Source organism: Panonychus citri, unplaced genomic scaffold (assembly GCF_014898815.1).
Source record: "Panonychus citri isolate SS breed McGregor unplaced genomic scaffold, ASM1489881v1 Contig00050, whole genome shotgun sequence".
Taxonomy (NCBI): domain Eukaryota; kingdom Metazoa; phylum Arthropoda; class Arachnida; order Trombidiformes; family Tetranychidae; genus Panonychus; species Panonychus citri.
This window is the reverse complement of record NW_026515455.1, coordinates 576,907-599,042: the sequence shown is the minus strand read 5'-3', so window position 1 is coordinate 599,042 and position 22,136 is coordinate 576,907. Positions and strand designations below refer to the sequence as shown.

Genomic DNA, 22,136 nt, shown 5'->3' with positions numbered 1-22,136 from the left:
TACGTATTTAAAATTGTCGTCTACAAATCAACGTTTAGAATTAATTTTCACAATTTAACCGAATTATAAAATTACCGCTCAATTTGCTGGAGCTTTAAATCAGTTTCTTGTTTACATTTTCTTGTTTCTCTATCGACTGTTGGGTGAACATCAAAGTTAATTGTTTACTGTGCCATTTAATTGTTCTGTTTTCCTGTTGAATCTTGAGTTAATTAATATGAATGGAACTTTGGAAAATGCTAATCCATTAATCTATGAGCGAATTGATAAACGACAATTCACTGGAACTGAATTAGATGATGAGATTGACGATGATTTTGATCCAAGGGAAGTGTATGATCACATAAGGAATATTAAAGATCCTGAACATCCATTGACACTTGAGGAATTAAATGTTGTCTCCGAATCAAATGTAATTGTCGATGACTCAAATAATCTGATTGAAGTCTATTTTACACCTACAATTGATCGATGTTCAATGGCGACTTTAATTGGACTTTCGATTATGGTTAAATTGATGAGATGTCTTCCACCTCGATTCAAGATTGATGTTAAAATAAGCAAAGGAAGTCATTCAACTGAGGAAGCAATTAACAAGCAATTAAATGACAAGGAAAGAGTTGCTGCTGCATTGGAAAATCCTAGTTTGTTACAAGTAATCAACATGTGCCTGAAAGATTCAATTTAATTGTTCCAATTGACAATTTTGAGATGGAAACACTTATCCTGATGATTTTGTTTCCTTCCAATTGAATAGAAGGAAAAATCTACTTGATTGTAATCACTATTTTTCTCTTCTTTTTCTCTTTATTTCCATTGGTTTGTTTAAATATCTGTAGTAATTGTAATTCTCACCTTACTTGGTAATTGTTGTTGTTTCATAAAAAAAAGTAACAGAGTGAAGAGCAATTTATAATTTTGACTATTTCTGACCTTATTTGAATAAATTCCTACTATTTTATTTTTAAATGAAATTGATTCATACAATTCAATTTAGAACAAACCAAACCCATTGTACAAAGATCAAAGTTTACATTACAAGAAGGGAAACAAAAAAATCTAACAATTAATGATGACCATGGTTATTGTGATTGTCACCATGACTTGAATGATGTTCATGAACACCTCCAGTAATAAACTCCATTGTGAAAGCCCAAACAGCGATAAGAGGACACATTAATCTGAATCCTGTTTCCGGGTTGGCTCTTTCCATTGTTTGTCGAACCATCTTGCTTAACTCTCTCCAATAAGTCATCTTTAGTCTGAATTAATTAACAAAATAATCAGAATAACAAATTGATTCACAATTAAAATGAATAACAAAAAATCAAAACATTGATTAGAAGGACAAATTGAACTTCACTTGACTCGAACTCCAGATGGCAGCAGTTTCCACAATCGTTGCGATTTCTTCCGTCAGGTGTCACCGGTGATCGAACACGCTTTGTAGATACCGAAGCTAGTCGATCGAGTCAGTCAGTCAGTCGACTAGAAAGCGACTCGAGTCGAAGCCGAAAATCAATCAACTCGGTCGACTCAAGTTAGTCGACTTTGAGTCGACTTAAATGCAAAATTAACTTGAATTTCGAGTCATATTGTCCATTCGCAAATCAAGGTCACCAACTGATAGATTTTCTGGTTTTGAATTTAGTATAAAAAGTTTCAATTAGCCCCAGACAAGGCTGAAAATGCAGTTTTCAAAGAGAAATCTTTTTAAAAGCGCATACCAAACTTTTTTTCTGTTTGAACTCCTTTAATTTATTAAGTTTAAGTTACAAGTGAGTCGACTAGTGAGTCGATAAAGCACCGACTTCGACGAAAGTCGATGAGTCGACTTACAGCCGAGTGAGTCGAAAAAACTTGCGAGTCAGTCAGTCGTCAGTGTTTCGACTAGCTTAGGTGTCTAACGCTTTGACAGTTAAGTTTATGCTGCCATCTATGTGAGGGTCGGGGGGGTTAACATTTGGTGCATTTTATTTAAATGAAAATATAATTAAGATTGATGATTATTTTTGTCCATTTTGTTGATGTTTTGGCCTTTTATCAAATTTGTCACAACTTTTCATGATTTTGTGTCACTTGTACTTTGATTGTCATTTGTTTGTATGAGATTTTAACTGGTTACTTGAGCTTTGATCGACACCATTGAATGAATCGCTACCGATTATGATATTTGGTAATTTTGTTGATTGATTGGTAAGGTTAATTGTTTGATCCATTGATTGAGATGTTGGTGGTGTTTCATGTTGATTTGAACCATTTGGAAGGGAGAGATTATTATTTGATGAGATAAATGATTCAATTTGTTTCTGTCTCTCGGCAAGTTGAGCTTTTAATAAGAAATTAAGTTGATTTTCTGTTGTAAGTAGTTGTTGAAACAAATCTAAATTCTCGGCTCTAACTTTTTCATATTTTCTCCTCCATTGGCAAGATTTTTCTTCATCAAAATCAGGTGAATCAGATCGATGGATTGACTGGTCATGGTGATTACGATTAATTTGATCAAAATGATGAGAGTGAGCGGCTGAAATAGCAGAGGATCGTGAAGGTAAATGAATAGCTGATTGAATTGAAGCTAATGTTGATATTGCTGAAGCGGTTGATGGATCAGCTCCAGTCAATCTATTATCGGGTGGACTTAATTCTCGACTATCTCTCCTTGAATCACCGGCTAAATTTTCACCCAATTCTGGGGAAAGGATTGTTATCGCTGCTTGAACAGCTCCTCGAACCAGCGAGTCCAAAGCAAACATCCAATGAGGTTTGATATTATGACATCTAAGGACTCGATTAACCGCATCTTGGGCTAATAAAAGTGCCAATTGAATCTGATTGATTCCATCAAATTCAAGTTCTTCTTTAACGAAAGAAATCGCTTGGGCCAGTGGAGCTTTATCTTGTTCGGGCATGAAGTCACGAATACCCGCCAGTAGTTGATGAAGATGATCGGAGGTCAATAGAAGACCTTGAATATTTTGCTGGAGTAAATGTAACCAAGTGTCACACATAAGATGAGAATCGTCATTTAAAACTTGTACTAATGTCGCTCTCCTTTCAGAGTCTTTCTTTAACAAATAAAATCCTCCAGTGTCACCGTCACGAGGGGTAGTCGAGGCACTTTCGATTGGTGGGCTCATTATACTTCCGCTATTCCGTCGGGCATAAGGTGCATCTTCAGAACTGTCGAAAAAAAAGAAAAAGGAAAAAGATTCAGAAAGTTTCGAATAACTAATTGACTATTGATAAACTTTGAACATTTCCAACTAATCAGATGAAAAGACAACGCAGAGTAAGAAAAAAAGTTCAATGGAAACGAAAAGAGAAAATTTAATCCGGTTAATTGAGAGAATTGGATTAATTGTTAATTTGATTATTTGAGTACCTTAATGAACTTTGGGAACCAGGGATTACAAGGCGATCTAATTTGGGTCTCCGATTTTCATTTTTTCCACTACAATTTGTTTCATCCTTTAGTCTGTAGTTAAAACGAGTAGATTATCAAGAAACAATTAAGACAATTAATTAAAATGATTGACATGCCAAAAAAAAGTTAATTAAAACAATGGAAGAGAGAGAGAGAAAAAAAACTATTAAAAGAAAATCCAATCAATTGTAGAAATCGTAATTGATTTTGATTTTGACGATACAAGTGGATTACAATTAAATGTTAATTGTTGTTGTTTGTTTGCCTTCAGGGCAATTTGGGTTTTACGATCTTGATTTGTCATTATTATTACTATTATGGTAAAGAAAGCAAAATGATAATTAAATTGTTAATCAAGCTTGTAAATCATCAAGTGATCAATCACCCACAAAATGGTAAACACAATTAGTTTTAATTATTTACATAAATGATAATTTACTTTATCCACTCTCACGGTTGATATTATGGTTAAAGTGATAATATTATAATACTTTACAAAAGTTATCACTATTAATAGAAATCGTAAAGAAAATAAGATAACATTTAATTTCTTAAATATTATCAATCATGATTACCAACAGTAATTATTATCAATTTGATTGTGTGCAAAGGCCTCAGTTAGAAGTTGATTTTTACTGGTTAAATTTAAGTGTATTTGAATGATATGATAATAATCCAACGACCTTCATTAAATACTAATAACGAATATTGTTAATCATGATAATTATTAATGAATCTGAAGGATAAGTTCCGTGATCTTGATTGGTGATTTTTTGTTCTCATTCAATTAATTATCATTTCTGAGATAGGGAGTGAGTGAGTGAGAGAGTTAGTTAGTAGCTATTAGATTGTGGGTCATTGTTTAGTTTATCAAGTTATTATCGATGAACAATCAAGCTAATAAATGTAATTGTTGATGGAAATGTTTTTCTAATCAATATTAACAAAATCGTAAACAAGATAATAATTGGAATTCAATTAATTGTATCTGATTGATTGAACGTTGAAAGAGCTACTCAATTAAGCTTGAAGATTAAAAGTTGAGAATTTGATCCTAATTGTTTTATGAAGAGAGAGAGAGAAAATACTTACTTGGTCGCATCATCGGCACTTGCGAATCGATTCCTTGAATCTGGACTTCGATCGTCTCGAGGTTGATGAGATTCAGCAGGAACAGAGATGCTACGATTGAAATCAAGGTGACTCTGTTTATGGGGTGTAGGAGAAGATGACATGGGTATTGTTTTCTTTTTCCGGTTTCCATGATGATTCTCAGCTAGAAAGTGATGTTCAAGTAATTCAGCGGCGGTCGCTCGAGTATCTGGATTAGGATCGAAACAGCGTAAAATAAATTCTTTAGCTCGTTCTGAAAGAGATTGTGGTATCTCTGGGTGTTCCTTGTGAAAACCAACTTTGAAAATAATCTCAGGCCCAGAAATACCATCGATAACTGGAGTACGTCCAGTGGCCATTTCAACTACTGTACAACCTAAAGACCAGATATCAGCTGGTGCCCCATAACCTCGTTGACCCTGGTCAATAACCTCCGGTGCCATGTATTGAAATGTTCCGGTAAAAGTTTCAGTAGCCGGATTGAGACCAGCTAAACGTTTGGAAGCACCAAAATCTGATATTTTAATTATACCCGAATAAGTGTTGACCAATACATTGTCTCCCTTAATATCACGATGGACAATCTTTTGATCATGAAGATATTTTAATCCCTGAAGCATTTGCTTTGTATAATAAGCCATAGTTGATTCATTTTCTTTTAATGGTCCCCATTTAGATCTCAATAGTTGAGATAAACTTCCACCGGGAACTCTTTCCATGAAAATTTTAAAAGTTCTATTCTCACAAACTGACCCTAAGTACTGGACAATGTTTCGATGTCTTAATTGCGAGTGAAGTTTGATCTCTTCATGTAAAGGTTGAACTTCCCTAAGGGTGAAACAGAAAACGTAAAGCGAAAAACACTAATTAGATATCAACATAATCGATAGCAAAATTACTAAATTGTTACCCTTCATTCTTAACGGGAATTTCTTTGATTGCAAGTTCGATTTGTGTCCTTTTATCACGAGCAGCGTAAACTTTACCATAAGTTCCAGCGCCCAAAACAATTGGTCTCCTTTGATCATCTAAATCATATTCATACTAAATTTTACGTAAATTAAAAAGATCAATTGGTTAATAATGTTTCATTTAATTGCATTAATCAATCACCTGAATCGGTTCATTGTCATGCTGAGCTCCAAGGTCAGCAATTAAACCTTGATCACCAGTCATCTCCACGATCAGCTGATGAAATCGAGCTCTCAAAGCTTCAGATGGGAAAAACATTTGAAAATCATCCGAGTTTAAATGGACATAAAGGAAAAGGCATCTCTCATCTCGCTTGTAGAGACTAAAGGATAAAAGAGATTCGAAAAGTTAATTACAATTACGATAGAAATGATTAATTGTTGAAAATTTCCAATTAGTTGTTAAATTGATTCAAACTCACGAGCTCATTAGAGATAATTAAATGATTACAATGTTGCGATTATACAATTATTAGAGAGAAAAGAAAATCTCAATTGACAATTAAATAATTGTGTTCACAATTAACTTTATGTTAAAAGAGGGACAATTGAACCTAAATTGTTAGCTCATCTGCAGAAACAGAAAACTATTTTGATTAAATAGTGTTATTCAATTGATGCATCAAACAGACTTTTAATAATAATAAAAAAACATTTTGACAACTAATGATTAGTTAACAATCAGTTTTATTATAATCAATTGCTAATTTGTTGATTGTTTAATTTGTCTATGATATTTTCTCGTCTCTTCATTAAACTTTTCAATTTAATGAGCGATTATCATCATAATAATAAATATGAATAAGATGTGGATTTTTCAGTTAAGATTACATACAAGCTACAAGGATTCTATTCGATGTCGAGATATCAAAAGATTCAGCTTAATATCCTACGAAACGTAAAATAGTCCAAACTCGATCGAAGCGGCCATTCATAAGAAATTCTGGCTCAATTTTTGTATGTACGAGTTAAGGTTTTTTTTGCGAGCTTCGAAAAGAAAGAGAGGGAGAAGAGCATGGGTCCCAAAAAAACACTATTAACAAACTTTCTTACGAAAGTATTATCAGTTTATTGGGAATGAATTTCGTCTCAATTCAAACAAAAAGGTCAACCTTTTGGGTGAATAATTTATTCTGGTCATTGGTTTTTCTTCAATGTTTAGTAGGGTTTTTTGCTTTTGCATTTTGAAGTAAAAAAACTGAAAAGTTCGAAACTTTTTTTTACTTTGGTACAACTTGGATAAGAGTTATGATTTAATAGCACTGACCCTTCCGTTTATATCAATTGATCATCAGAAAAAATCGTCAAAAAGTCAATCATGAACTTGTTGACCTTAAGGATTAAACTCGACGAAAATAAGTTGTATTTAAGAGAGAGAGAGAGAGAGAGATCCAATATTCAAGTCACATGAGTATTGGTGTGATTGATTTTGATTGGAATATTCAGAGGAATGACAATTTTAATTATTAATTAAAAGCTGCCAAGGTTAATTTACATTGATTTGTTACCAATGAGATAAACTATTAATTAAAATGTAATCTTGTTGATAAGATGATTGAATAGTTTATCAAAAACTTTGAGTTTATTAATTGTGCGATTAAATAACATTGAATTTCAATGTTAATTGACAATTAATTAACCTTAACCATTTAAGAAATGATAAATTAAATATTTAAACAATTTAAACTATAAAGTTAATTGTTCACAAAATGTTTACAATTAGTTAATTGTAAACAATAATAATAATAATAATCAGAAAAACCCAAAGATAATATTAACCTTGTGTTGGGTAAATTCAAATTAATTCAATCTAATCAAATTTAATTAAAACTGATTTAGAAATAGAAAAACAAATTGTGTAACAATTTAAGTTAATTAATAACTCACCTAACGCCTCTAATGTTTGATGCTTCAATCACCCAATTGTGGAGTCGACGACAGTCCATTTTTTTCATACAATCGAGGCAAACATTGGTTATTTGGACAGATTTCTCATCGGCATCCATATTAACTGTCGCGTAACTGGGCTGATACGTTTTGGTAGGTTCGAGGACTAGAATGGGAAACTTGATAACATCGCTAATCTCTTCATCAGTGGCATCGATAAAATATTCCATCCAAAAGTTAAATATATGCTCATCGGGTGACCTCTCAGCGTCTTCCGGTTTCTTACGGAATCGATTGATCAGTCGGATGTTACCTATGGTCGATTTTAGGTACCAATTGGGTGGCTTTAATTTAAACATACATTCGGAGGCTTGAACGGCTTTGGCATAATTTTCGGCAAGAACTGAGATCTCAAAGAAAGTGGCAACATCCCAATACTCTTGTAGAGATGTCAAACTACCCTTTCGACCGATAAGGTTGGACAGAACCATTCCGATTCGTTGTAGCTCCTCGGAGGCTGCAAAATTGGCACCATCGATAACTAATAGAGTGGCCAGATTAATACCAGCGTATTCGTTTGGTTGAACCTCGAAACCTTTACGATACCATTTGATTGCATTCTTAAGACTAACATCATCGGTATATTCCGATTCGACGAACATATCTTTATAAATTCGACCACAAAGACAAACGATATCGGGAACATGGCCTTCCGTTTGTTCTAAGGCCATGGTGATAAATTTAAGCGCTTTCTCTCTATCACCTTCCTTGTTACGACGATTAAGGGCAAATGCATAGAGATAAAGAATCGCTGAGCTAACGGTTAACTTTAGATGAGGAACTGTTTGTAAATCGGTGAATAGTTTAATCATTGCGTCGTAATCTTGAATCTCTCGAAATGACATGAACATATTGTAAACTGTCTCCATGGAAATCAGGTTAGGATCATCGAGACGTTTTCTCAGGTTATGAAGAGTTTCCCTTAATTTTTCACCAGTATTTTCATCACGAGCTTTTCTCAAATCACTGAGAAACTTTTCCTTCATATGAGCTCTTAAAAGAAAAAGAAAATCAGTAAATTAGTCTCGTTTTCATCAGCGAAAACTTTGATTAACTTACTTTGTTTGTATCTCAATCTCTTGTAAAATTTTGGTTAATTTAACATGGAGAAGGATTTTAGTTTCAGATGAGGTAATTATATCACCATTTCCAAGTCTATTGATGACATTGGGCTCCGTTACGATACATTGTTTATTTTCATTGACTCGATATGAAATTAGAGTATAATTTGAACAGGTAAGTCTTAATTGTAAAGCACTTTCAGTATTAAATTCATTAAAAAGAAGTATATTTTGTTTCATTCCGAAACTTTCACGAACACCAAGAAGATAGAGTAATGAATTCTGTTGTTCTTGAACACTAAGGTCAATTATTGCAACATCGGCTCCATGAAATTGTTCAACTGCGGACATTTCACCGAAATCCAATTTTTGGAATAAGATTAAATGTAATGAAGCGTTTGAAGCTTCACAAGCTTCTTGAAGCTCTTCATAGGCAATTTTCCGTTGAGATAATGATGATGAAGCCAAAGTCTAGAAAAGAAATGGATAATATCATTAGTAAATTACGATTAGTAATCAGGTTGTTTAGTTAATTGTTATCATTTAAAATTACCAAATCCATAACACAAACAACTTCAACTCTGGGTCTTGGTTTATGTTCATAAACATCAGTAACCATTTTATCACTTGATGATCTTTCAATAGTACCCATAGTTTGGTGTATAAAGGGGATGGGTAACTAATTAAAAGGCTTCCAATTGAACAATTTAATTTTCCAATCACTTTGTTGTCAATGAGAGAGAGAGAGAAAAAAAATATTCAAGTTACTAATAAAAGTAAATCACAAAACAAAACACAATCACATGAACACCTCGTAATTGCAGATACTTCAAATTAACCCAATAAGTGAATGGTGATAGTAAACAATTAACAATAAGGAATAAGAAAAATGAGAGATAAACAAATGTAAACAAATAAAATTAATTTTGTTAAAAGTTAATCTAATTTGGTGAAGACGAGAAAACAATTAAACTGGTAAATATGATGTTCACTTGGATAGTTAACTATATTTTGATTCTAATTTTAAACAACTCAAATTATATTCTTGATTCAGATTCTCTTGTGCTATTTAAATAAATAGCTCAAGAGTTTCAGTCATGTAACTAAATTAACAAATTTTTGCTTAACGATCATATGATTTGAGAAAGTGATTTGGTGCTGCCATCTAGAGATTACTATTGTTTCTCTGATGTTCTCACCCTCACTAGAGATATTCCGATCTCAGATTTTCAGTTGATCGATCAATTTTCGCTAATAAATCGATCAATTTCGATTTTTCTAATTCAAATTTCGTGGTCGAAAAAGGCTGAAAATTTTCTCTTTCTTTTGTATACTGTCTATTTTCATTGTCTAATTTCTTAATTAAGTAAAATTTATTAATCAGTTTTTTGAGTTTTGAATTTTTATCGAAAATCACGTGGTTTTTCAGATGATCGATTTTCTGAAAGTTGAGATCGATCAATTTTTCTTTCCTAAAGATCGATCTGATCGATCAATTTTTCAGATCGGAACAACTCTAACCTTCACTTTTATTGGTAAGTCAATATTTTCATTTGATTTTGTGATTAATTGTTTGATTTTCTGTTGGGTGAATTAATTTGTTAATTAAAATGTCTTATTGGCGAGAAGTTGGATTGACCTATTTAAGATTCAGTAACATTGCTGCTGCTACTGTTCGTCGATCCATTAAAGCAGATAGAAGAGGCGATTTCACCTCTCGAGCTCAAAGCTTCATTAAAAATATTTACAAAAAATCATCTTAAATTAATTATCAATAATGTGATTATTAGAATGTAATATCAATTTAATCATTTACTAATTTTCTCTTCTCCCTTTAATATATTTTCTAGTGTTTCCATTTAGTTTGCTTGCTTTCAATTTTGTAGAATTAACAACCTAAATCCAAATCTTCATATTCTCTTAAAAAATGAGTGTTAAGGTGAACAATCTGCTTTTCCGGTTAATCACTGGTACCGAAGGAAATCGCTCATTAATCTGTATTACTGATGGAACAAAGAAACGAATTGGATCCCAATTGTTGAAGAATTTCATTAATAATACACCAGATCAAGGAGGACATTTTCTTCTGTTAGATAATCCGATAGAAAACTTTAAATTGGATCCATCAGCTAAAATAAAAATTCATCAGTGTCTTGGTTCATCCATCGACTGTTTTGATGATCTTCAGATGATAAAATCGATCCCTTCTGGTCGTGAACTATTTATAGATTCATTGTTACCATTATTTAATCTTTATCCCGAAGAATCTGCTCAGATCTTAAGTGATTTGAAAAAGAAATTTACTCGTATCGTTGCATTAGTTTCCCTGGAAGCCTTAAACCCTTTTGAATTGTCCATCATCAAAGATCTTGCTGGTTCGATCATCGATGTCACATCTAATGGTCCAAATTACGAAGCATTAATCATCCATCGAAAGTCTAGTGGTCGAATTGGAAGTAATTTGTTCAAAGTCAAAGAATTTTTCACCATAACCGACAATAAATTCAGTTATGTCAAAGATTCATCGACGGACAAACTTACTACTGGTGAACAAACAATCGAAGATCTTCCCTTTAATTTACGACCAGAGGACGACGATAATTTAGTGAAAAAGACAAAAACCGCTCTCACCATGTAAGTAAATCAAAATTCGAACCCTTTATAATTAAATCACTAATTGCTCTTTCCAAACAATCATTTCTCTTCTCATTCACAGAAAACCTAACGAAGGTGGTAAAGTTTATTACGAACCTGGTAAAGAAGATGATGTCGACGAGGAAGACCCAGATGAAGATCTATTAATTTAAATTGTCTTAATTACTTTCTACTAACTTTTAGTTATCATTGTTAGTTACCCATTTAGACACTTGGCCCAAATCCCTTTCCGCTCATATTATTTTGGGAGCTGAGAAAACAATAAAAGATACAAAGAGAAGCAAAGAAATTCAATCTTTTGTTCATCGATTAATCATTAATCAAGCAAATGATCAATGAATCCAAAAAAAAAACGAAAAGCTAACAATCAATTTGAATCCATCGGAATAAGAAGAAGCTGAATGTTATTTCCAATTTGATCAATAATTTAAAAGCAAGAGTTAAGTAAACATGGATTATGATTGACTATCAATGGAATGAGAATTTGTATCGATAATTCAAATCGCAACAAAATATGAACAATTTAACTCCAGAATTTACTAAGACCCTCTGTTGGTGATTTACTGTACAAGAATATTGAACAACTGAAACAATTGAAATCCCATGGAAGGTGAATAGACCCAACCTACAGTAAATGCTTCGCAAGGTCTTATCACCATGAAAATGCTGAATTAGAATGAGAAAAGTATGAGATGAACAGAATTGAGATTATCATCGCCATCAATTGATTTCTTTCACCTTAAATTGTTTCTTTCCATGTATTTATCAATCATCGTAAAATTGGTGACCATCAGTTTGTCCTTTTCTTTTCTCACCTGAGCTTTAAATAGAAACAATTTATCCTACTGATTGTCATCAGTTCTTAATGGTTGTGGTTTAATCTTCTTCTTATCTTCCCTGTTAATCATTTCCAATTCATCTAATCATTTGTTTACATTTCTCTTTCCATTGACCGTCCACCAGGGAGAGAAAAGGCAATTACCTTTTTGTTTCGAGAAAATCAAATTATCTTCGACTAATTTTGATCTCATTCTAATCAGTGTTTTAATTTGATAGAATTGACTGTTAATTGGTTACACTTAATGAGTTGATTCTTTCCGATTCTCACTATCGTTCGTTTCTAATAGAAAAGGAAAATTAATTTAACCTTTCAATTTGTGGATTCGAAACAAATAAAAGCTTTTTGTCCATTTACTTGTGATTTATTGTTCCAAGGTGAGAATCTTAATGGTTACTATTCAATCAATTTGATTGTTCTATTGGTTTAAAAGCAATTTGATTGTTTCTGTGTTCGGCCGTGAATCTATTTGTCTATTGATTCTTTCTCTCGGTGAATTTGTGTGTTCGGTCTGCGACCGTTAAAATCAGTCAAAATTTCGGATCCACGAGATTTTTCCAAGATAACCTTTTCCTCGTTTCGTCAGAGTTTCTCCTCGACAACCAATTTTCTCAAGAGGAGATTTTCATCTGGTGATCTTCAGGGCGAAGGTGATGAACTGGAAGATACAACGACCGGAGGAATAAGATCAACCGTTATTCCATCAACGACAAGTCAACAATCACTACAATCTCAGCAATATTCACAACAATCATCACCATCGTCATCACAACAACAACAACAACAACAACAACAACCGATACAATCAGGAACTGTTAACAATAATAGTGGACGGTCAGTTGGTCCTCGATCAGGAGTTATCCCAGCTAATCAACCATCACCATCTCAACAGCAGCAACAATCAAGTGATTCATCAATTAATATCGGAATGAAAAGCTCTACTACCTCAGCTCCAACTTCACCCGCTAAAAATGTTTCCTCATTCTTGTCAAGAGCGACTTCCTTGACCAGCTCAGTTACCTCCAATGTCGCTGGTGTTGCAGGTCAGATAAGTTCACGAATAAAGGATCCAAGTAAACAGAAGATCCTTTTAGTGATTGATGACCATCAAACTGATTGGTAAGTTGTAACAATTAACAATCAAATAGTACTAATAACACATAAGAAGATTTGATTGAGTAAAACTGAGAAAACGGTTGAAAATATTAGAAAAAAATCAACCCAACCAGGAAGAAAGAAATGAAAAGAATCAATATTAATAACATCAGTTTAAAAATAAAACAGGAACTAATTTAGTGATTAATTAAGAACATGATAGATCAATTCTTTACTTAATCACAATTCTAATTCATCCCATGTATTTCAATTCTCATAAAAGGTCAAAATATTTTCGAGGTAAACGCTTATCTGGTGAATTTGATATTCGAGTTGAACAGGTAATTAGTGCCGATTGTTTGTTTTTCTAATATTTTACTTGAAGCAATTAACTAATTGTATTTATATTTCCCTAAGGCTGATTTTCGTGAGCTCAGTGTTACTACCAATTCTGAACAAGGAGCATTGTGTAGTATAATAACTCCTGAGAAAGGTGGAAATCGTTCAACCAGGTAAGAGATGAACAATAATATCTAACGATTAAGATGATTAACATTTCGTTGTTTACGATTTTCCGTTTCCCTATCAAAATTTCAGAACCTTTCGTCCTGATTTTCTATTAGTTCGTCAGCACATAAAGGATGTTTCATCGGATTTCAATGAAACACTTCTCGGTCTTAAATATGGCGGAGTTCCAAGTGTCAATTCACTTCACAGTATTTACAATTTCGTTGATAGACCTTGGGTGGTAAGTGTATCATGATAATAACTCCATTATCATGGTAATTCTGATGATTATGAACATGATGATAATATCAAGAAGATGAAAAGGTGACTCGAGAGCGAATGTTAAATGCAGAATTAGATTGTGTCCTGAATATTTGCATTAAGTAAACAGTTATTATCATTATCATGAGGGTATTATTGTTATTAAACCAAATACAATGTCAAATAAATGAATACAACACCTCTGGTGAATTGAGAATAAGATTAAGGTTAACATCTAATACACTCACTTGAAGCTTGAACATGATCATTGGATGAAAAGCTTGGAATATGAATAATAATATGAAAGTTATTAATGTAATAATTGTCTAATTGTGATTGATTATTTTAATTCTAAACTTTAAACTAACCAATATTCGAGGAAACAGTTGAAAGGTTTCAATGTAATTCATTATATTGGAGATAAAAGATCAACAACAATGAGAAAAGAATCAAAGAAAAAACCTTTTTTTCGTGTTTTCTTTTTATTTTTTTGTTCTCTTATTGATCGATTCTCATTGAGAATTGAATGGAAAGAGTAAGTAGTAACTACTATTATCAGATATTCACTCCCACTTAAACTCCCAGAAGTAGTTGGAATAATAATAGTGATTCGCACCCAGAATCAGGTTGAATATTCGCTTAACTTGACAATTTACTTTTGTCGTATCGACGACAATTCAACCAAATGGACTTTGAATAAGCATCTTTTCTGATTTTCTTTTACATTTCGATTCTCAGGTCACATTTAAATCTATCAACTTATTTTTTTAGAATTTTTCTCTCCTGTCGAATTGATTTACTAATTACTTTTTATTTTTCTTTAATTTTTACATGTATTACTCTTTATTAACATGGACATAATTATCTTCAATTAATTCCAACAATCTGATGACAATTAACAAACTGTAGTTTTCACAATTGATTGGCATCCAAAGGAGATTGGGTCGAGAAAATTTTCCTCTAATTGAGCAAACTTATTATCCAAGTCATCGGGAATTGGTAAGTTAATTGTTAACCATTTTTTAATGTCATTACCAATAATAGTAATCTGGTTCGTGATTGGCAAATTAACTTCTCTAATTACATTTTTAATCAAACAACTGGGGAAGAAAACATCAATGTCATTTTTTACCAATTCTCATAATTATCTGAGCACCTAACAATTGATACAAATATAATAGAATCTATTACATTGGTGATTAAATTTAAAAATTTTTGCGTTTTAGGCAATTAAGGTAATCAGGATTTGGATCCCATTGACATTTTTGACCCAATTTTGAACAATTTCGTTGACGGTTTTCGTTGAAAGAGTCGATTACATCATTGATTCCTAGTGATTTATCGATTCGGGTTGAATCAGAAACTGAATTTCTATCTGGTATTCTCGATACCGGTCTGCATATTGAGTAACTACCTTGACAATCAAATTCGAGTTGCCATTTGGTTTGCCAATGACAGTTACCAGATCGACGATGATTCTGTCCAGAATTATCAGAATATCTTTCATTATAATGACCATAAAGCGGGTACAATTCAGAATCGACCACCTTACAACCACAAGCTCGTGCATAGTTACGACGAAATCCCTTCTGTTGTCGAATCGTTAGATTGGCCCATTCAGAGATAAAATTACAGAGAGAAATTAAAGGTTTTCCATTTACTATGCGACCTGTAGATTGATAAAACAAAAAGAAAACTTAATTACAGTAATTAATCAATGATTTTGTATATTCTCAAATGACAATACTGTTGAAATTATTTTACAACTAAGACCAAGAGTTGTTAGTTTAGGTGATCAGGGCTGATCAGAAAAGCAGTTTAGTAAATTAAATTGAATGAACCAATTGGTTCTTATGGCTAAGTAAACAATCAACTCGATTATCAAATTATTATTGCTTACACATATTCAACATACTAAAGGGCTTTTCCATTAACTGAAAACCCGAATTAAACTCGGTGAATGTTAGTTAAAATATCAGCTGGTTGGTTAATTGTCAGCTGATTGCGAAAAATAATCGAGCTTTACCTTTTCATTAACTTTTTGCCGTAGTTTCCACTGTGCTTTTCAAATAACCAACAAGTAATTTAATCGTAGTGATGATTAGATAATTGATTAGAAAAGCCCTTAAATTAATAATTAAGGAAACAATTTAAAGAGCTGTTGATTTGTCAGAATGATAGTAGTAAGATGTGTCTAAACGTTAAAAAGGGAGGAGCTTAATGTTGTTAGGGGGTAGGGGTCAGAAGCAACTTTGCAAGCCAAATCACACATGCGCAATGAAAATACAATTGATAGTGCGCACATCTAGAGAGTGAGATAGGAGACCGAACTCGAATAAAAAGCAAATGTTTGTATTGACAGTATTCACTTTCATTTCAAAATTCTTAAGAGTCACATCTGAAGTTTCTTTCTTTTCTACTAAAATGAATATAACAGACTCAAGCAACAATGCAAGTACTTATGCTTCCGAGCAAGCTCGATATGAAAGCTTTTCCAATCAGCGTGGGGCACGGAGATTTCATACCGAACGGAGCTAGCGCGCGATGGTTTTTACTTTACAGGAATATCGCGACAGGTTAAATGTTTTTTCTGTGGATACCTCTACCACGCCTCAATCTGGCAAGATTTACACTGGATTGAACATCGTCTTCATTCATCAGATTGTCCTTTCATCCAAGGTCTTCCTTGTGGTAATATACCAAGATCTATATCAACTGTTGTTCTACAGGAAAACACGCCTCTAAGAGTCATGGTTAATTATGAAATGAAGAATCAAGGATAGTACAGAATAATAATCCTTCACATTCTAATAACACTGCAGAGGATCGAGTGATTATATTTAACCAAATTGAGGAGAAGATGTAGTTGATGACTACCCAAGACCACAAAACAATGATAATGTCACTGGTATCTCTAACATCCTAACAGAAAATGAAAATTCTAACAATCTTCCAGCAATCGAAAGAACGAACCGACGTTTTCCTAGAGTATCTAGGCGTATAACAAGAAATAGGCTGGTATCATTTTCAGAATCATCCAATCGACGACGATACTTTAAGCCGCTGAACCTTCAGTTTAGAACACTACAAAGTCGGACTGAAACTTTCTCAAATTGGCCGATCAATGAGATAATAACACCCAAAGAACTTGCAGAGGCCGGATTCTTTTACACTAGAGTATACGATCACACCAGATGTTTCAACTGCAATGGAACAATCTCAAATTGGGAGAGAGGAGATAATGCATGGGCTGTCCATGCATATTACTTCTAAATGTAGTTATCTATATTTGAAGCGAGGACAGATGTTCGTAGATGATATCAACTCCCCAACAGATACAGTTACTCCCCTTACAGAGCTACCACAACCCACTGATGATAAGGACAGATACACTTGCAAGATATGTCTCGACAAAGAAATCGGTACAGTATTCGCACCATGTGATCACGCTATCTCTTGCATCGATTGTGCGACACAGCTTGACGATTGTCCAATTTGTAAATCAAGTATCTCTCATATATGTAGAATGAAATTGATTAATTAAATAAACTGTTTTCTTATAAAATATCAAATCATTTTATTAGCAAATGAACTTCATCAAAAGAATTCACAATATCTGTAAAATCTGAAAAGCCAGTGAAAATTATTTTTCCTGTATGAAAAACCGATATTTTAGCTTTACCGATATTATAGTAAGCAGCTGGGTATATTTCAGGGTTATATTCAAAGTCTCCATTGTTTGCTAGATCATTCAACACAATTGGATGACCTAATGCACAAGTAGCAACGATATTAACTATTCTTCTTGTATATTCTTTTTTCTTATGCAATTTTAAACACAATTCATCAACAGCATCTTCAGCATCCTCAATTCTCTTATTTCCGACGACATTAATCTTTCCATTTCGGAATACTAGTAAACAATTTATTTTCGTCTTAATGATAGCACCATTGAATCGTTTAGGTCGGTAATCAGTTTGAGGATAAATATTTATCAGCTGTTTTAGATCTATCTCAAAAGGTAGAGAGGCGACCACCATGTTTGTAACCCGTGGGCAAGTGTACTCATCCATTTTGTTATGCAACTGAAAACTTGTATTCCAATCATCCGAACTTATACTTTTACTGTTTTATCATTAGATTTTGTATCAGCAGAAAATACTTGATAAATTTTATGAATGAAAATTTCAGAGAGCGAAACTTTACAAATGCTATACAAAACTCTCCACATGTTCGTGAAGAAGGGTGTTGTAAACAACGGCCATTCCACAACATTTTACGCGACCCGATAGCATTTATCATTTCCTGATGCAATGGAGGTAAACCAAATGAATCAAAATATTCACATTCATTCGATGTAAATCTCATAGCAACCCAATGCGTTCCAGGAGCAGATGACTTGTCAGTATTGACGATAATAAATGATGGATACTCAACTATTGAAGGTATTTTATCTCGCGCAAAACATCCTATGAATTTATCGTAAGAACAAAGAGCTTTCTTTATTTCATAATCAAACATTACTTTTATTTGAAATCAGTTACAGCATTACGTTCTAAATCTATTTCAATAATATTGTCAAACTCGCAATAAAGAAGTACAGTTATTGTTTCTCTTAATGGTTCAGAAAATCTCAATTGAACTCTCAACGAGCCTCTTTTAATAGGGTTAATATGTCCAGTCATACCAGGTCCATGTGACAGGTCTGGTGCAAAGTTAAAGGCGAAAATTGTTTTTCCTCCCATGAAATCTTCCTAGTAATATTTACTGTTGTATCAGTTGAGTTCATATTCATTGCTTGAAATAGGCCAGAGTACTCTCGTACATAATTGATTTTTGAAGTCGGGTTGATACGCATTTGTCGGGAATTGAACACCATCAACGTAACAAGCTGCATGTGAAACATTAAAATGGTCAAAGTGGAATGGATCTTGAGACTTAGAACCATTAAATGCTGTATTTTTAACCATTAATAAGAATAATCTTCGAGGGAGTTGTCCAGTTATAATATTATCTAGAACCGCATCAAGAGAGTTTGCATGGATAGAGGCTTGTCGTAAATCAACCCTTGAAATAGGGTAACATGCAGGCGCAATAGCCAGAGCTTTTGAGTGTGCGTTTGTTAATTGAGGTGTAGCCTTCATTTTATGCACGTATAGACATGCATCTTTAATCACCATTGCAACATCGCTTACTCTATCCTCACATTGCATGAAGAATGAAGGATCGTGTGTAAGGATTCTTACTTTAATATCTTTACCTCCAAGTATAGCCTTGCCTTGAAATGTCATATCAAAATGTAGCCGTCCATAAAGATCAACTTCTTTACTGCTACCATCTGCAAAACTTCTCGGAGTGAAAAATGATCGTCTCCTTATTGCATTCTCCATCCACAAACAACTCGACAAGTGCGAGTTTTTAGCATCAGCGGAGAAGCCTAGCATGTTTTCAATATAGGCTCGGTAAGCGTATGTTGAATTAGACATGGTAACCTCTTTCCCTCCAATTTCAAGCTCAACTTGTTTTATCATAGAATGAAGTAAATTATTTACTGGTGTTACAGTTTCCCAGTCTTGAATAGTTAACGCAGAATCGTCTGCTTTTCGGATTTTAAGTTGAATTTTCACATAAAAATATGTTTCATGAAGAAGAATATACTCATCCTTAGATGTAGGAATTGAAAACTCTATTATTTTTGTAGAGTCGAGAGATGATATTGGTCTGTATTGTACTTCATAGCTTCTCTCAATAGATTTCTGAACAGGTGGTATCGTAAAAAGATCCAATTCAGAAAGGACAGCTTCTTTCGAATATTTGCTTTGAGTGGTCATTTTAAAAAATTATAATCAGCTATGTAAGATCTTTTTGTCAACTTTCTCCTTTTTATACCTGAGCCGGACTGACCATCTTCATTTCCCTTTTCTTTTATAGCCTCTTGAGCTACTTCTTGAACAGTATCGATGATTCTATTGGTCATGAAGTTTTGACATCATTCAAAATAGCCTTTCCAGTGTCCAGGGCTTTGTCTCCAAGATAACGTAATATTGGTAAAACCTTACTAGTAAAAGTCTACTGAAAAGCCACCGCCTCGTTGATAACGTACTCCTGAGAAAGATTGAATTGCAGTTCCATTACCTGCTTGTTCTAAATAATAGCTTTCCATGTTTTTCTAAAGTGTAAAGTCACCGAAACTCTTCCAAATTGAAATTCTATAGGATTTCCTGTATCATCCTTTATATTAATTCTTATTTTATCAATGAAATTTGAATTAACAGGAAAATAATATGGTTTTTGAAAGATTAAATTTATGTCAGATCCGAATTCGTCACGATCGTCTATCCTGGCAGATCGTAAAAAATTAGCTTGTGTATTTCCAACGATTGAATGTGATACAATATCACTATAAACCATTAAAGAATGAATTCCTCCCTTCATATCAAATAGTCTTTCAGGGCTTTTACTCTGCAATCTTATGTATTTATCGCCTATTAATGGCACGATAGAAACATTCTCATCCAACATATTCATTGAGTTTTCATTAGAAAAACCGAGCATTTCCTCTAATTCATTTCCTAAATAAACTAGCATCGGTACTCCGTCACTAGTACGGCCAAATTTCATTTCCACCTTTCGACTGTGTTCATCTAGAACTAATTTAGGTTGTAAGTATTTATCTTGTTCGAATAAAAACTCAATTTTATCGTTAATAGCTTTTATCAAATCATGGATGTTCTTATACCACCCTGGAGCTATACCCGGTTTTTGTAAAATGATTGATCTAGTGTCATGAAGTGTGAATAATGAGTTTTGTTGAACATTATACCAACTTTTAGTGTACGATAACTCTGTTAGAGCCACATGATAATCATCAGACAAATTCAATGGTTTAGGAAGATATGTTATATAATCAGAAATTTTATTTTTTTCATAAGTAAAGACATTACTAGGAAGTGAAACATAAAACGAATTAGGCATTTTCTTTAAAACAAAAAATTTAATTGATCAAATATTTATTGAGCGCTTTATATCACTTTCACTTGCATTACGGCTCATCAAGGAATTTTTGGAGAATTTTGGAGTTGAAGTATACATCCTAGAGACATTGTAAGCAAAGTCAGCCATAACTTTTGATCTCCCATCCCAAGAGAAAGATTGAGAAGTGAGGCAATAACAACACAAAAAAGCGTTACAATTTGCATGGTAAACGTAAACATTTCAGCATTCATTATTGTGATATTGTTGTTATCGCTTGTGCATCTATCCATGAATTGTAAGTTGCAGAATATCCTAACCATTTAACAAAGTATTGTGGCTTTCCTTTATATAATCGTCTTTTCAATATTTTCTCAATACGATGTACCTCTGCATGGACTTTCTGTAACTCTTCCTCATAAAATTTTCTATTCTCTATTTTGGTTCCATCATAACCATCTAGTGTGAAAATTGCTTTTTTATTTGTTCTATCCACCGATGAAATTTTGTATACATGATCACTCCAATTCGGGTAGAATCCCTTTTCAAACGGTCCTAACTTATACTTCATTCGCACTTCATCTCCAACATCAATCTTATGTATGAGGGGTGTTCCCTGATAAATTTCTCGTAATGATTTTTTTCCATAAAGTTTTTCGAAAATGGAGTTCGAGTTTTCATCATTTACATCTTTCGGTGCCATGCCAATTGATCTATGCAAACTTCCATTATAGGCAATCATTAGCTCATGTAATACATCAATAAATTTTCTCGTCCTTTTAAGTGAAATATCGAAACATTCGAGTTTTCAGTGTTCTATTAAATCGTTCAACTATAGCACATTTTATATCAGGATTGTTCGATGAATAATATCTGATATTTTTTGATGAAAGAAGATCTTGAAATGTTTTGTTAATAAATTCCTTTCCCTTATCAGTTCGTAAAGCAGCAGGTGTTCGTGTAGATAGAATATCTTTGAAAGCATCCGAAATGGACTTTGCTGATTTATTAGAAAGTGCCCGCTTAAGCATATTTGCTGAAACAGTCAATTACTGTTAAGATATATTTCTGGCCATTATTCTGGCGTGAAAATTCTTGCATTTCAACAAGATCAGCCTCCCATTGTTCATCTATTTTGCTAACGATAATAGGGTTTCTTACGAACTTTCTTCTAGCTTGCGCGTGTAGAGTGTAAGTAAGTTGACTTTTTAACCATCTCTTAACCTGCTCATGTGTTAGACTAGGAATCTCTTTCTTAGCGGCATTGAAAAGTTTTAATGACGAAGCAAAAC

The 22,136-nt window shown here is 33.2% G+C and overlaps 4 protein-coding genes across 5 annotated transcripts in view; 3 read left to right on the top strand and 1 right to left on the bottom strand.

The window, feature by feature from the left end:
* Positions 1-87: 87 nt before the first annotated feature.
* Positions 88-974, top strand: LOC128385736 (cytosolic iron-sulfur assembly component 2B-like). The gene has a single exon (XM_053344639.1). The coding sequence runs from the start codon at positions 218-220 to the stop codon at positions 686-688; it is 471 nt and encodes a 156-aa protein (XP_053200614.1). The 5' UTR covers positions 88-217; the 3' UTR covers positions 689-974.
* Positions 935-9,636, bottom strand: LOC128385726 (mitogen-activated protein kinase kinase kinase 15-like). The gene is made up of 8 exons (XM_053344623.1): positions 9,070-9,636; positions 8,515-8,987; positions 7,396-8,448; positions 5,651-5,831; positions 5,448-5,581; positions 4,517-5,365; positions 3,383-3,475; positions 935-3,180 (listed from the first exon to the last, which is right to left on the bottom strand). Exons 1-8 carry the CDS (start codon positions 9,166-9,168, stop codon positions 2,094-2,096), a joined length of 3,969 nt encoding a protein of 1,322 aa, XP_053200598.1. The 5' UTR covers positions 9,169-9,636; the 3' UTR covers positions 935-2,093.
* Positions 9,637-9,906: 270 nt separating this feature from the next.
* LOC128385735 (elongator complex protein 5-like) lies at positions 9,907-11,460 on the top strand. 2 transcript variants are annotated; one of them, XM_053344637.1, is made up of 3 exons: positions 9,907-10,051; positions 10,367-11,150; positions 11,233-11,460. In XM_053344637.1, exons 2-3 carry the CDS (start codon positions 10,444-10,446, stop codon positions 11,321-11,323), a joined length of 798 nt encoding a protein of 265 aa, XP_053200612.1. In that variant the 5' UTR covers positions 9,907-10,051; positions 10,367-10,443; the 3' UTR covers positions 11,324-11,460. The 2 variants fall into 2 exon arrangements, with proteins under 2 accessions (XP_053200612.1, XP_053200611.1); XM_053344636.1 differs by lacking the exon at positions 9,907-10,051 and adding an exon at positions 10,155-10,295.
* A 1,045-nt stretch (positions 11,461-12,505) lies between these two features.
* The window catches only part of LOC128385667 (synapsin-like), a gene marked incomplete at its 5' end in the record, with an annotated part of 38,302 nt that continues 28,671 nt past the window's right edge, over positions 12,506-22,136 (top strand). Inside the window, 5 exons of the mRNA XM_053344554.1 lie at positions 12,506-13,128; positions 13,388-13,445; positions 13,522-13,616; positions 13,702-13,852; positions 14,782-14,871. Coding sequence (XP_053200529.1) covers positions 12,506-13,128; positions 13,388-13,445; positions 13,522-13,616; positions 13,702-13,852; positions 14,782-14,871 — 1,017 coding nt within the window. The remainder of the gene's footprint in view (positions 13,129-13,387; positions 13,446-13,521; positions 13,617-13,701; positions 13,853-14,781; positions 14,872-22,136) is intronic.